At 35.6% G+C, this 15,397-nt stretch overlaps 1 protein-coding gene across 1 annotated transcript in view; it reads right to left on the bottom strand.

Moving 5' to 3' along the window:
- Positions 1–15,397, bottom strand: part of adgra2 (adhesion G protein-coupled receptor A2) — a 43,477-nt gene that overhangs the window by 11,363 nt on the left and 16,717 nt on the right. The window contains exons 2-8 of the mRNA XM_016255691.1: positions 5,911–5,982; positions 5,171–5,242; positions 4,739–4,810; positions 3,959–4,122; positions 2,089–2,302; positions 1,679–1,843; positions 1,386–1,584 (exon numbers count right to left, since the gene is read on the bottom strand). Coding sequence (XP_016111177.1) covers positions 1,386–1,584; positions 1,679–1,843; positions 2,089–2,302; positions 3,959–4,122; positions 4,739–4,810; positions 5,171–5,242; positions 5,911–5,982 — 958 coding nt within the window. The remainder of the gene's footprint in view (positions 1–1,385; positions 1,585–1,678; positions 1,844–2,088; positions 2,303–3,958; positions 4,123–4,738; positions 4,811–5,170; positions 5,243–5,910; positions 5,983–15,397) is intronic.

Consider the following 15,397-nt stretch of genomic DNA (forward strand, 5'->3'; position numbering starts at 1 on the left):
TTTAAATCATTATGTTTTAATGATTTAAAATGTGCATTAAAGTACACTTATTTTGATGTGTTGCCTAAGATACTAAAGGACATGTAAAGTACTTTATTAATACTATTTTAAGTGTAGTGTGTTGTTTGATTTAAAACCAATATATTATAAATGTACTAAATTGCAATTTCATCATTTTAAATGTGTAATTACAAATACATTTAAATACATAACTTACAAGTTTCAATAAAAATTATATTAAAGTATTTTTTAAAGTATTTTAGTTTACAAAAATGCTTGTCAGTACATTTGGCAGTACACTTTAACTATATTTCAAAAACAATATAAGTAATAATTATTCATTACACAGTCCTTAAGTGGGTCAAAAACACTCTTAAGCCCAATTGCATTCAATATAAATTTAAACTATAAACAATTTGTATTTAATTGCAATGCACATTCAGCATTAACATTGCACTTAGTTCATGCTTAAGTACATTCTTGTAAAGTATATAATTTCCGTAATATGTACTCATTTGAAAAGAATGCAAGAGTGTACTTCTTTTTTCACAAGGGGGAGCTTTAAAGGTCCCCTGAAGTGCTTAGAAACACGCAGCGTTACTCTATGTGTTAACGTCATTTTAACTGAAACAGGAAGACAGGGCGGGACATATCAAGCAGCCCCTTTTTAAAATAGCCAATAGCTTTTGTTTATATCACAGCTTGGGCTAGAGCCGTTGAGCTCCGTAAAGCCGCATTTGACAGGGTATGCCAGCCACAATCTCATCCATATTGCTATAAAATATAGCTTTCTGTGTAGAATTCAAATAGCTCCGATACATTTTGTGGTCTGCGCCGACTCACGCATGTGATCCGCTCCGTGCTATCGTGTCTCTGGACCGGAGCAGAGTGTGTGTGCGGTGGTTAGCGTGACACAGCGCCAAACCAGACTTCTTTTTTTCCTCAATGGAAAGCATATTTACACTGTTTGAATTCCCTGTCCCCTATATAGTGCACTACGTGCCATTCACTGTACATAAAATACTAATTCTGTGGACAAGTGACCGATTTCAGCCGCGGCTTCAGCGTCTATTTTATAGTATAGGGGGCGGGCACTTCGAATTCTAGAGAGCATTTGATTGGACAGAAAGTTTAATGAGAAGCTGAAGTACGATGTGACGTCAAAAAAATAATTGAGCCATTTTGGCAGAAGTGACGAACTGCAAGCTTTGAATGCTTATATCTTTACGTTTTGGAGCACACTGCCTTATAGATAACCTTAAGACTAACATATTGATACTAACACCCAAAAAACTTTCATTTTGATTTCATGGGGACTTTAAAGGCCTTACATATTAGTAGGAAATAAAATGTTTTAAAAAGCAAGATCCTAGACTGTCACTAACCAGTATGAAGGTATGCAGCACCCGTGTGATGTCATTAGTATAGAGGCACTGAGAGTAGTCTCCCTCCTCCCAGTGTCCAGAGCGGTCACAGTTACGTGACGCCTTCTTCTGCTCCACGCCGCCCCCTATAGCTAAGGAGGGGTAGCGCAGCTGCAGACAGTACTGGTAGGAGGTGATGCCAGCCAGAGTTCTAGGCCACCTGAAGCCAAAGAGGGGAACATATGACATATTGCCAGGCTTTTCTAGATAAGCATTATTAAGCCACAGGTAAAGCTGTAGGACAAATCGCTTACCTGAACTCCCCTCGGTTGTTAGTCACTCTCTGCTCCAGGCAGAAGGAGGCGCTGTTCTCCAGTACCACTATCTCCACACTGCGTGAGGCGTTCCCACGGCCCGTGGACACCACACACTCCCACTCACCACTCGCCTCAACGTGCACATTTGACAGGATCAGCTCACTAAAAAAATTAACATAATGGTATACCAATAATAATATACTGTCAAAGAGCGATGTTTCTGACTTATGAACTATAATGTTAACTTGTTCTTTAACAGCACGATCGCAAATCAAACAGTTCCTTCTCTGAGCGTCTCTCAGAAAACAAACAGCTGTAGCCTAATAGTCAACTAAGATACATACACATTTTCTACTGCTTGATATGTCTATTTAAATGTTTTAAATGTTAGTCTCTGTGTGTGTTACCTGGTCATGAAGGTGCAGTCATGCTGTACACTCTCTTCCAGATGAACCCCATTGGCAGGGTCAGTGGTGACAGGCTGACCGTTGTGTCGCCAGTGAAGAGCAGTGACTTTGTCCACCAGTGAAGCAGTGCAATGGAAAGGCAGCCTGTCCCCCTTAAACACGACCTGCCGCAGCGAGGGCAACAGAGACAGCGTGTGCAGCTCCAGCGGACCCTCTGAGGAGCAAAATCATTTAAAAGATCAACATTCGATTCACAGAAGAAAAAAAACCCTTACTGACTACTAAAACAAAGATTTATTGTAGATTCCTGGCCTTAAACCAAATCTTAGCCTGATGCATTATTACTGTTTTTACTGTATTTTAGATCAAATGAATGCAGCCTTGGTGAGTATGAGACTTTTTTAACACCAACCTTTAGAACGACAGTGTACATCATGGATTATTTGAAGTATCTGTATTACAATCTAATAATATGCCCATGTAATCATCTGTGAAGTGCAGATATAGATGTATTGCTTGTGGACTCTCACATGGTCTCCTGCTATTCTGATTCCTGCTATCCTGGGCCTTCAGTTTTCTATGGATCAGAAATTATTTATGTGCTTTCATCTTTAATCCTAATAGACTGCACTGTTAGACATCTCCTCTGTTAATAACTGAATTCATCGTATTACTTGTCGTACACAAATAGCAGGAAGTGTAAGAAAGCTCTTTGTGTGATTTGTTGCTGTGTAATCATTCAAAATCAGCTTTGCTTGTGAAACAGCCTGGGTGAATCAGTCCCTTGTCGAGGACTGAGGATATGTATTCACAACTGCAAACCCAAAGAGGGATCTTTCCTAGTCGGTCACAGCTATGTGCTTCTGGCCAACATAAATATGTTTAAGGGCAGCAGAGGAAGAGATGGTGAAATGAGCTGATATCAAAACAGTAACAGGATCCCCGGTTTGAGGCCCAAGACTCGGAAAAATGCAGTATATGTCTAACAAAAAGATGAGATGAGGTTTAACAGAAAGTCCCTGAGAAATATAATCAGACCCCTGTGGCAAAAGTCAGAGAAATATGTTTTTTTTTAAGCAAACATACTTGATCTTAGCTGGCTAAGACACAAAGATTGAGCAACACTGCAATTCAGCCAAAATAGCAAAACTGATCAGAGACTAAGAAGGTGCTGTCACTGATCAGTTATGCAGATTTCAATTCTAGATATTTCTGTTTCTGGAAGTTGCCACAAGGGCTACATCATACTAAGGGTTTGAGTCAAAAGTGCATTAAAACCCTTTTAATAATAATAATAATAATTTATATCCTCCACAGTAAAATTAAAATAGTCATATTAAATTTTTCACGTACTTAAAATATATATATTTTTTAAATGCAATTGTTTTTTATTTACTACAAATGTACTACAAAATTATTTTATATTTACTACAAATTTCTAGTTTATTTATTATTATTATTGTTATTATTATTTCATACTATAAATAATAATAATTATTATTAAAAATAAAAATAATAAACAACGAAGAAATAATTGTAATATTAAAATAATGTAAATATATTTAATAATAAGAAAAATAATAATAATGTATTTTAAATGTTCTGTCCAAAAAAATGGTTTAGCTTTTTTATTTATTTATTTATTGCTTACTTGCTTTGCTTTGCTTTGCTTGCTTGCTTGCTATAAAACTACCCTGAGAAATATTCACTGGAACAAAAAATGTGACAAATAGCCCCAGTCCCCTTTATGTACATTAAAATATATATGGAGCATATGTAAATATGCTGCTGTAATTTTCATGCAGATGTGCATATTGTATGTACATAACTGAACATGATTTTGTGTAAGATTGATATTAATTTTGCTCACCACAGCTGAGGTCACTCTCTCTCAGGAGACACAGGGGTTTGTTCTGAAGTCTTCTGGGATACGCACAGAGTGTTTCGTCCCCAAGCCGAGCAGAACTGCTGCGGAAGAAGCCTGGCACCCAGCGCAGACCGCAGTCACATGACAGGAACTCAGAATGAAAGTTCCTAATGAGCACACAAATGGAGGTAAGAATTAGATAAACCTTGTTCTTCAGAAGAAGACTGTCCATTTATTTGTGTATTAAAAGACATTTAGTATCTCCTAAATCTGAACAGAAATTAATTAAGAATTGGACAGTTTTGGTTTCATGACACCACTACTGTTAATAAACGGCTGTGGTTCCCTACAGCATTTCATGTTTTTGATATGTTGTGACATTACAAACAAATCACATGACATCTTATTTATTTAATACAAAGGCATTTACACATTTTAAGTGTGACTTCAGGGTTGAAATATTTTTTAGGTCTACTTTATGTCATGCTAAAGTGTTAATTATGACCCTAATGGTTATGGGAACAGGGTGAGATCAGATATATTCATCCCAGCTGCATTATGGGATTATCCTGTCATACCTGATAAAGAACTAGGCTTCATTTAATATCAGTTAAACTACTTCTAGGGAATATAGTTGTGAAATATAGAAAGATATGCACAATCTTAGCTTTGTGCTATATAAAATTAAAATCACTGACAATTGGCATGCTAGAAATCCCAGCAATATATCTTTCTATACAAAAAACGAGCATGTGCACCATGAGAGAAATTACTTTAACTCACACCAGCTTTAGAGAGTGTAACTCCAAAAACAAATGCGGGTCCAGAGAGGAAAATATGTTTCCAGAGATGTTTCTATTGTATAAGAACACAAAACATTTCACAATAATTAAATATAGCAAGAAATTATAAAATGCATAATTTGCAATAGATACTGTGTATATCAACATCTTAAAAGCTGAAATGATCAAATATATGTTATCCTGCAGGGTCGTCCTTAGGGGGGTGCAACTGGTGCAGCCGCACCGGGCCCTGCGCTTGAGGGGGCCTCTGCCACAAACGGACCGAGGGGGTTCCCTCTCCCTAACTCGCACCGGGCCCCGTGTCAGCTAAGGACGGCCCTGTTATCCTGTGCAGCACAGAAACACTTGAGCGATAGTGTTCTTCTGTGTTTTTGTATTCCAATAAATGTTTGTTTCAGAAATAATGACTTACAATTTTGTGAGGTTGGTAAGTCCCTGGAACACTTCTGAAGGCAGGCAGCCAATTCGGTTACTGGATAGGTCACTGTACAGATTACAGTAAATCAGATGCACTGTTATTTTGTGTTCCAGTTCTAGCAGGCATAGATATGTGCTTCAGAAAACTTCAGAAACTACTTCATCATACAACAATCATTATACAGTGATCAATGATTCAAACTTTGAAACTGTAGCCAAGCTACTCTTATTCAATTACAGTCAAGGTATTATATACTGTAACAGCTATATACCACAGTCTATAAATATAAGTTATGCTCACCAAGGCTACAATTATTTGATGAAAAACAGTCTCTCCAGTCTCTCCATGAAAAATATAATAATATTGCAAAAATATTATTACTATTTAAAATAACAGTTTTTTTTATTGCAATGCATTTTAAAATGTTTTTTTTTTCTGTTATGCAAAGCTGAATTTTCAGCATCATTACTCCAGTCTTCAGTGTCACATGATCCTTCAGAAATCATTCTAATATACTGATTTGCTGCTCGAGAAACATTTCTGATAATTAGCAATGATGAAAACAGTTTTGTACAATGGAAAAGTATTAGAATGGAAAAACGGTTCTGTGTGAATGGCCCCTAACAGTTAAGCAGTTCTGTAAGTGAAAGTTAATGCAATTACTGTCATATGGGTAAAAGTGTGTAACTGGTGTCCTGTTATAATAACAGATTATGATTTTAAGGTGTACTTACAGTTTCCGAAGAGCTGTGAGACCCAGAAAGGCTCCAGGCATGATGGTGCTGATCAAGTTATTCCTGAGATCCCTGAGAAACAGACAAACACAGAGACCTTTGAGCAGATCAACTTACATGTATTCTAATCTAATATTTGAGTAGATTTCCCATGGATTACACTTTTCTGTGTTAGTTTAAATAGCAACCCCATTTCCTTCATTTGAGCAATATATATACTTTTTTTTTTTTCATTTAGTGTACTTAATATACTAAAATAAAAGGGATAGATAAGATGAATAAATATGTATATGTGCTTTGAAAGAAAAGGAAGTTATATGTTTGTATATGTGGACCATCACTGGAGACCAAAAACCACCAGTTCATATAAGCATAAAATAACATGAAATAAAATATGAAACACATTTTATGTGCCGTTGACCACAAGACCCTTCTTCTGCCTTCAACATAGTTTTCTTTGTCCTGTCTCTGTTTGAGTAAGAAATACATGTCCTGCATTTTCTAAACCATATCTCAAACCACACCTGGTCCTCGAGCTCAAAATGAAGGCAGATCCCCCAAGCAGAGAAAATAGACAGATATCAGAAGAGAAAGTGGAGATGCTCTCTTTAAACTGTGGAGGCTTTTAAAGTGACTCTTCCCACGGTGAAGTTACACCTTCATGAGTCAAACTGTAAATATTTGTTTCCAGTACAAGCTTTGAAGGTAGTGTTTCATGCCGCCTCTGTCCTGGCCCGGAACTTTGTGTTTGCTTTTGTCCATCTGTTAAAGCACTTATCAGCCTATTCGCCCACCAAAATATGGATTCACATGCTTAATGCTGATAAATTAGCCTCTGAAATTCCTGCATGTTTTTTTGCCACAAGGGAATTATAAGGATGATAAAGGCCAACTCAGGTTTCTTAATGGCTCAACCATGGGCGGAGCGTGTGTAAGGCCACGGGGACTTGGGGCAAAAATGCCACTAAATTGGACAAAAATGCCCTTGCACAAACAAATTAAATCTATTACGACTGTTGCTAACAAAGTGAATATGAATAGACAGTGTCAATTGCGGCATTAAATTAAGATCTGTTCATGTTGCACCGTATTTAATTTTAGGCGTTTTACAGTGTTGCGTATTTTAACCAATCACACACATGAATGCAATGGCCAATCAGAAGCGTTCAGATGAGTCATCGTTCAAACTCATCAGTTTTGCCTTTGCTGACTGAATTCCAGACTCTTGCGAATTCTCTCATCATAAACAACAAAGATGTACGTACAATGCAAGTAAAAGATTCATTTAACAGTGTATACTGCGTCACTGATTATAACGATAGTTTTGAGTGCTTAAACTCGCGATAGATCAATGTTAGTGATAATGTCACTTTATATATATAATTTATTCGCTATTTGAATAACAGTGGAAAGGAAAAGTTATAAAATTATAAATTTCTTTTTTTTCTAAATTAAAAAAAAAAACATTTTTATTAAATTGTAATCTCGTTAAATACAAATTCAGTCCCATTAAACTTTTTTTTTTTGCCTACATGACACCTATGCCTGAGTCATCGTTCAAACTCATCAGTTTTGCCTTTGCTGACTGAATTCCAGACTCTTGCGAATTCTCTCATCATAAACAACAAAGATGTACGTACAATGCAAGTAAAAGATTCATTTAACAGTGTATACTGCGTCACTGATTATAACGATAGTTTTGAGTGCTTAAACTCGCGATAGATCAATGTTAGTGATAATGTCACTTTATATATATAATTTATTCGCTATTTGAATAAAAGTGGAAAGGAAAAGTTATAAAATTATAAATTTCTTTTTTTTCTAAATTAAAAAAAAAACATTTTTATTAAATTGTAATCTCGTTAAATACAAATTCAGTCCCATTAAACTTTTTTTTTTTGCCTACATGACACCTATGTCTGGTTCTTGCCTAAAAAGACGGGTTTATGATATTTAATACATTTGGCTGCTTTTTTGGGCTCAACATTGTTTTAGCCTCCTCAAAAGAAGAGCACAGGATAATTTTTTAAAGCTTACATCATCTTTAAAAGTTACATTAAAGACTGTGCATTAAGAAATAAATAGGATCCATTTTATTTTCATGCTGACTTTAAAGGGGGCATCGGATGCCCATTTTCCACAAGTTGGTATGATTCTTTAGGGTCTTCATGAAATGTTTGTAACATACCAATCCTCAGTGGTCGTGTAAAACTACACCCTTTTTACCTCGTCAAAAACAACTCTGTTCACAGCGAGCCGTTTCGGTGCATGTCTCTTTAAATGATAATGAGCTACTGCTCACCCCACCCCTCTCTTCCTAATCCACTACGTCTTCAGTGGCTCTGATGTCGGGACAAAATAAACACTCTTATGTTCACTTTTACATCCAACTACAAAACTCCTCAATTGCTTACGAGACATTGTAGTCACTACAGATGCTCGAGCGAGGAGAGAATGGCAGACAGCGAACAGCTGAGGGTGGAAATATGCTAATATTGTGGGCGGAGCCTCTGTAATATGACGTCATATTGCTCAAAAATCAAAACGGCTTGATAATTGAGACAGTTTAGATTTTTTGGGGTTTAAGAAAAGAGTGAATGGATTTTTATCATTGTAGGATAGTTGTGTCCACACACTGCTAAAACACATTTATATGCAAACACCATGTAAAAGTGAATTTTTCATCAGAAAGTCCCCTTTAAATCAAACCATACTAAACACTTATTACCCGCAGTTCAACATCACAGGTCATTAATTTTGAGAAATTAGATTACATTACCTTTAGACAGTATATTAGTTTTAATTATTTTTTTTGAAAAAAAAAAGATTAAAGTTTTATATAAAATAAATAGCCTTTTATATGTATTATAAAGTATATTGTGCTTTACATAGAATGCAAACTTTAAAAAAAATAATAATTTAAACATTAATTTGTATTATTTTATGTAATATTTATTAATAATATTCATTTTATTACAAATAATATTTATGTGTGTGTGTGTGTGTGTGTGTACATATATAATGAACACTCACACACACACACATATATATATACGTACATATATAATAATTATATTTTATATAAAATATATATGTATTTTCTAAGCATTATAGTGTGTTGTATGCTTTATATAAGCTAATTGAAACTAAAATTACATACTTATTTAAATACTATTATATAATTATATATATATATATATATATATATATATATATAATTACATTAATAATATTATTATTACAAATAATAACTATATCTAATAATATTTATTATTATTATTATATTGTAACACATAGAGGATATTAGAATTAATATTTAAATAAAATATGTATATGTATATATGTATTACAGTGTGGGTCGTATGGATTCGGAAGCTTTGGATTACAGCGCACTAATAAAATTGTTTCATTTCGCAATTATGTTGCGTTTTTGGTGTATTTTATAGTTCTATTGTCAGTCACAGCATGTCGGAGAAAACGCCTTTTGTGGCCCATGGCAATCAAAGTAAACATTACATGACAAGTAAAGGTTAAACGATTGCAGAAATGTTATTTATTTTAAGGTTTAAAGTGAAGTCGTGTTTAACATTATGTAGGCATATTCTTGAAAACGAGCTGGCAGCAGAAATCACAACAACACGAAATGTTATAATTTCATAAGTAAACAATTTAATAAAGCAATTGAAAACAAGTTAATTAATGTGACAACTAAAAACTAATAAAATTAATGCCGCGATTTCAATATTCATAAGGATTCATTTTTAGGTGTCGTCAATACGTCAGTTTTGTACGTTAAAATGCTGAAAATACGTCAGTTTCGTACGTTTAGAGGCTGAAAATACGTAAGTATTGTACATTTTAGTGCCTGTAAAAACGTAAGTAAATGTACGTTTTATAGAACCACATTTTACGTAAAATACATACGAATTATCATGAGATCACGTTGATATATACACATATACTGTAAAATTGTGCTAATATTGAACCAAAATTTTGAGCTAATATTACACATAGAATAGATACAGAAACAAGCAATCCACCAATGAATCATCCTCTCTTTCCTAATGTCCTTCATCCATAAAGCTCTATCGGTGCTGAAACTACAGCAAACAACGACGCAGCATGATATCATGTGCTGAATATAAACATGAACATTACACAGCTTGATAACACATATGCTGTATATATTTGCAGGGAACCAAGACATTAACACCGGCATGAGAGAATGCAGTAAAGCGGCCTGTCACATCTGTATGGCCCACTGAGTGCTGCATGATTGACACATTAATAGCTATCAGAGCCAATATACAGAGAGGGTAGAAGGTGAGAAAGTGACCACAGGAGAAAGTTATGCGCTATTAAATACACGTGTTTGAATTCCTGTGACTACAAAAGAGTGCGACAGCAGGGTAAATAGGACACATTGTAGAGTATTTCAGTCTATGAATGTGAATTGCTGAATGAACCTGCTCACAAATGCGTTTGTGTGCCAGTAGCAGTGCTCTTGGATGGGGAACAATAGCTGTTTCCTGGCTAGCGTGTCCTCACCCTCATTAGCACTGTGATGAAAAGAGAGACTCTACCCACTGTTTCCTCACACACACACCGCTAGAGTAAAGGTCAGAGCAAAGTGTGCTCTCTGTGTGTGAAGATCAACACAACGGCTCACAGACACTCTCTTATCGCTCAAATGGGGAATGTGGAACAGGGAGAGATCTCTTCCTAAAGTCTGGAGAGCTCTCTCTCTCACACACACACACACACACACACTGCAGAACCGCAATGTTAGCATGGCTGGAGTGATTAAAGACCTCATGAAATCTGAAGTCGCATGGCTCTAAATCTGTTTGTTATTACGGTAGTATATTCCTAAAGCTCACAAAATGATCTCTTAGCACATTTACATATTTAACATTTACTGTCTTACTTTTCTGGATAAAAATGTTGCTGAATTATACAACTACAGTACATATGTGAATCAAAAAGCACTCTAAGGTTCAGCTGATTTTTAAACTATAATACATTTTCATTTAATTACAAATAACGTGCAATTAAGCATCTGAAAACATTTGCACTTAAGTATATTCTTTTAAAGTATATTATTTCCATCATAAGTACTCTTTGTAAAAGGGTGCTAAAGTGGGCTTTTCTCACAGCAAAAAGCAAATCATGTTCATGTCTTTGGCTTTCTATGAAAAAAGGCAAAAGCCGTTTGATACGTCCAGGCCCAACTTCCTGTTTCAACAGGAAATGTGTCCACACAAGACAGAAAACTGCACTCATCAAGTGGATCTTTAAAACTCTGGAGCAGTTACACACAGTTGGGATCCACGAACCTTCATGAACTTCACAAAGGATTTATAAAGAACGATTTTTGATCCGTGTCTTTAAATCACTTACAATCTTATCCAAAGTCTGCTGAATAATTTCCCCAGCACATGGTTTATGACTGTCTTAGTAAGACCTTATGTAAGAACATGATGATAGATATTCAAACATGCAGATGTTTGGACGGGAAACCTACAACACACTTCAATCACTGACCTGAAACAGCATTTTGCAGTATTTGAACTCTTCATAGAGATTTGGGGTATACACTTGCATGGCAATTCATAACAATTTTTTTACGTTTTGCAAATTGATGGATAACTCATATGAATTTATACAATTTCATTCTCATATTTTTATACAGTCTGCTTACATCCCACTGACGGTTAGCTTCACAGTTGCTTTCTTTCTAATAATTGTACATTTCTGTACAAATCACATGTACAAATTCATACAAAATTCCCACCTCGTAAAACAGTTATGCTTTTCATGAGATTGCTTTGCACTTTTTCAGCGGTCATGATGGGATTTCAAAACATTCTTCAATAAAGATCCCTGAACTAAACCAAGCAGCTCTGAGATTAAATCGCAGTGTTAAAAACGTTGATAAGAAGCGAAAAAGTATGTAAAAATTAGAAGAAAACAAGACAAGACTGTCTACTTTAATTTATGAGGGAATGAAATACTCATCCAATTAAGCACTGCAAACATTATAATCAAATAAAGAACAATGGTACAATATAATACTTTTGATTTAAAATTCACTGATTGTGAGTTAAAAACAAACAAACAAAAAGTTTATTTTTAAAATATTCAGATACAAATCGTACAAAATATAAGTAGCTATTTTAATTCACATAGTAACAGTGACCTCTGGATCTCAGGACTATGAGTAGTGTTGTTGCTATGTTGGTGATTTTTTGAAGTTGAGATCATACTAATTTGTGTCTTCACTTTACAACCTCAGAGCTCAAGATCGATCTGTATTGAAATTTGAATAAATCAGTGTTAATCAATTTCACTATATTTTTTTATTTCTGGGTCCAGATTGTTAAGCTCTATGCGCTCTATTTAGAATTTTGGACAAATTAGATTTAATGTTATTGGAAACTGCCATTGATGATTAACAGTAAAACCATCATTTCAAAAAGAATCTGCAACATATCACATGGCTTAAGGCAAATTGCTAGAATGATACTCTGGCGTAACTGATTTTAAAATACAAAGATAAATGACTTTTTTTTATCTTCAGAATTCCACATGGTGTCAAAATTCCTCACAAAAGACACCAAAACAATAATAATAATGATGAAAACAAAACAATGATATAATAATTATGAGTATTTTCACATTTTTTGGACAGTTGCACATTGAGAGCAGAGACTGGTGCTGTGCTGCTTTTCATAACTATAGAAGGGAAAAAAATCCATTCAAATATACAGCTTCAGGTTCTTAATCAGAATGAGCATTTCTTCCGACAAGTATTATGGTTCATTAGACCGGTTTTCAGGCAATGTAGCCATCTGGCACATTGATACAGGGAGGAATATGGTGAGGTGTGTTGCTTTGTAAATTTAGGTGCAAATAGCGGAAGCCATTTCGGTGGCGCTTGTCATTTCCTGTCCCTGCACAGAGGTTGTTTCTCGTTTATTTTTATGGCTTCCTTTCTCTCTCTATTATTTTAAACACTGTTTTTTCCCCTACTGCTGGAGTCCTGAGTGAGGGGAGCAGAAGTGACCCCCGTAATGGCCACTAACACACACATTGGGCATGTTACACAATGGGGTCCTTATAACACTGACCCACTCCTACCCAAACAGGAAATCTGGATCTGCCTGCTTCTTATTTTTCCAACTCATTTCCTGCTTTTCCTCTCCTTCCTTAGATTATTGGAATAGTTTTCCTTTATCCAGTCTATCCTGAGTCAAAGGCAACATTTCACTTTTATTTGTACTGAAATGATTGCAAATGATCATCCATTTGAAAACCAACGCACACGTAATGAACCTAATCTGAAAATGCATGTGTAAAATGTCAATGTCATAATTTTATTCATCAGACAAATGGAAACAATATATATTTACATCTAATTCAGGCCATTTTAGATTGAAATATCTAGCATATTTCAAGAGCTTGAATTAAATACATGTGTAATGTGAAGTCCAGAATGTTTACTTTATAATTTTTTTTAGTAAACTTATGAAGAAGAAGTGCACTTTTGAAGAGTTGCATTTCTGTGGTTAATGTTGATTATATATTTGTTAAATGGCAGACGGAAGGTACTACGCCAAGAAAAATGTTGGGACCGGAATTGTGGAAAATTGCTCAACCCTGTGCTTGAAGCATGTGCATTTCCAGAAATAAATTAGGCACATGTATTAAAAAATGACCATTTATGCTTTTAGGATGTTGCTTCAATTGGACTCTGGAAAGCGGTTTGCTGTCAAATCATTTGAAGGGACCCAAATGTAGAAAAAAACTAATGCCAAAATCCAGTTTTACTTCATATCATTATCTGAGCATGAACAATCTGAGCATATGTGTTTCATCTGATAGCCACAGACTGACCAGAATACACACACAGAACACAGTGTACACACACATTTGCATGGTATGTATTTACATTCATTCATTTAGCAGATGCCTTTTTACAAAGCAACTTAAAAATAAGGAATACAACATGCGACATATATACAAGAAAAAAAATTATTATTACAAAATATGGCCAGGAATGTAGAAACAGATGAACAGGACCAGGAGAAGAGGCAAAGCCATCAATCTATGATTGGCTGATCAACCTGTCAATGCAATAATGGCCACCTTTTATGAGGACAAACGGGAAAACTAATTACAAAATAAACATTTCACCCACTCAAGACATCATCACTTTCAGTCATGTCCAACTCAAAATCAAAATAACAAATTGTATAAAATTGTATCTATTTATTTATCTATCTGCAAGTTGTTGTTTTTTATATAATAATATATGCTTAAGATCCTTTTCACAAGGGTATGTATAGAAACAACATTTTAAGTTTATTGCAAAACATGCTTATACATACAAATGCTTCAGAATTTGTCATTTGCAGTGCATCATGGGAGTGGACATTCGCTGAGAGCTCTTTTGGCATGTATTTGCTGGAGATTTCATTGTAGAATCATGGTTAATGTAGATGTAATGTAGGCCTCACAATAAGCATATAAAACCAATTAACAATCTAGTACCTCACTGTAGGTCTTTAAAGGTTTACATTTAAAAATCAGTTCCCCAATGGAGAAAATGAATGGAATTTTTACTTCTGGAACCCCACACATAACATTACAGATATTCTGCAACAATTTGCATAAGTCCAACTATTAATATGTTGGGAAAAAATGCGATTATCAATTGAAAGCCCTGCATGTTGGGCCGGCACACAATATTTTAAGAGCAGAGCACTGAAACGCTGTCACTAGGCCAGTGTGAGCACAAAGAAACAGCTGTCTGACAGCACAGAGCACAATATGACTGAATGGGCTATGTGTGAACACGGCTGCATGTGGGTGGACTTTGAGATCCAGTCAGTCTGGGCTTTAGGAGGACAAAATGGAAAGGATTTCTTGTGGATGTGAAAGAAGGAAACACGTACAGTTTCAGCTGTGCATTTCACAGACACGGTAAAAATGCCCTCCCAAAACTACTCTTGTCTGCTCTTTCGGCGATTTTTCGGTGTGAATGTACGCTCTGTCACTCCGTCCTGCTTTTGCATTTCGTGAAAAGCCCAGACCCTTTTGGGTCCCGCTAGCAACATAAACACACCCACACTAACACACATACACACACTCACAACACACCCCTTGCCTTGAGTTTATCTAATAGTCACATCTGGAGTCTATCAACTCCAGCAGTCTGCCCCCCTTCTTCTTCCTCACACACTCCTCTGGTCCTGCTCTGTCCCATTCCTTTAACACTTTCTTCACCACATCGCTACTGGATATGAAGCCTGAGACAACTCCAGCAACTGAATATTCAGTCCCTGCTTTTATGCGTGCTCATCGGCTCAACATCTCAACAAGAACTCCAAATGAACTCTGGAAGAAGAACTTAGACTGTTGTTGTGCTGCGGAGGGGTTTTGAGGAGTATTTGTGTAAACAGTGAGGCCAAGGTAATCTAGTCCG

The sequence above is a fragment of the Sinocyclocheilus grahami genome, unplaced genomic scaffold, assembly GCF_001515645.1.
Source record: "Sinocyclocheilus grahami isolate Dianchi unplaced genomic scaffold, SAMN03320097.WGS_v1.1 scaffold1361.1, whole genome shotgun sequence".
NCBI classification, from domain to species: domain Eukaryota; kingdom Metazoa; phylum Chordata; class Actinopteri; order Cypriniformes; family Cyprinidae; genus Sinocyclocheilus; species Sinocyclocheilus grahami.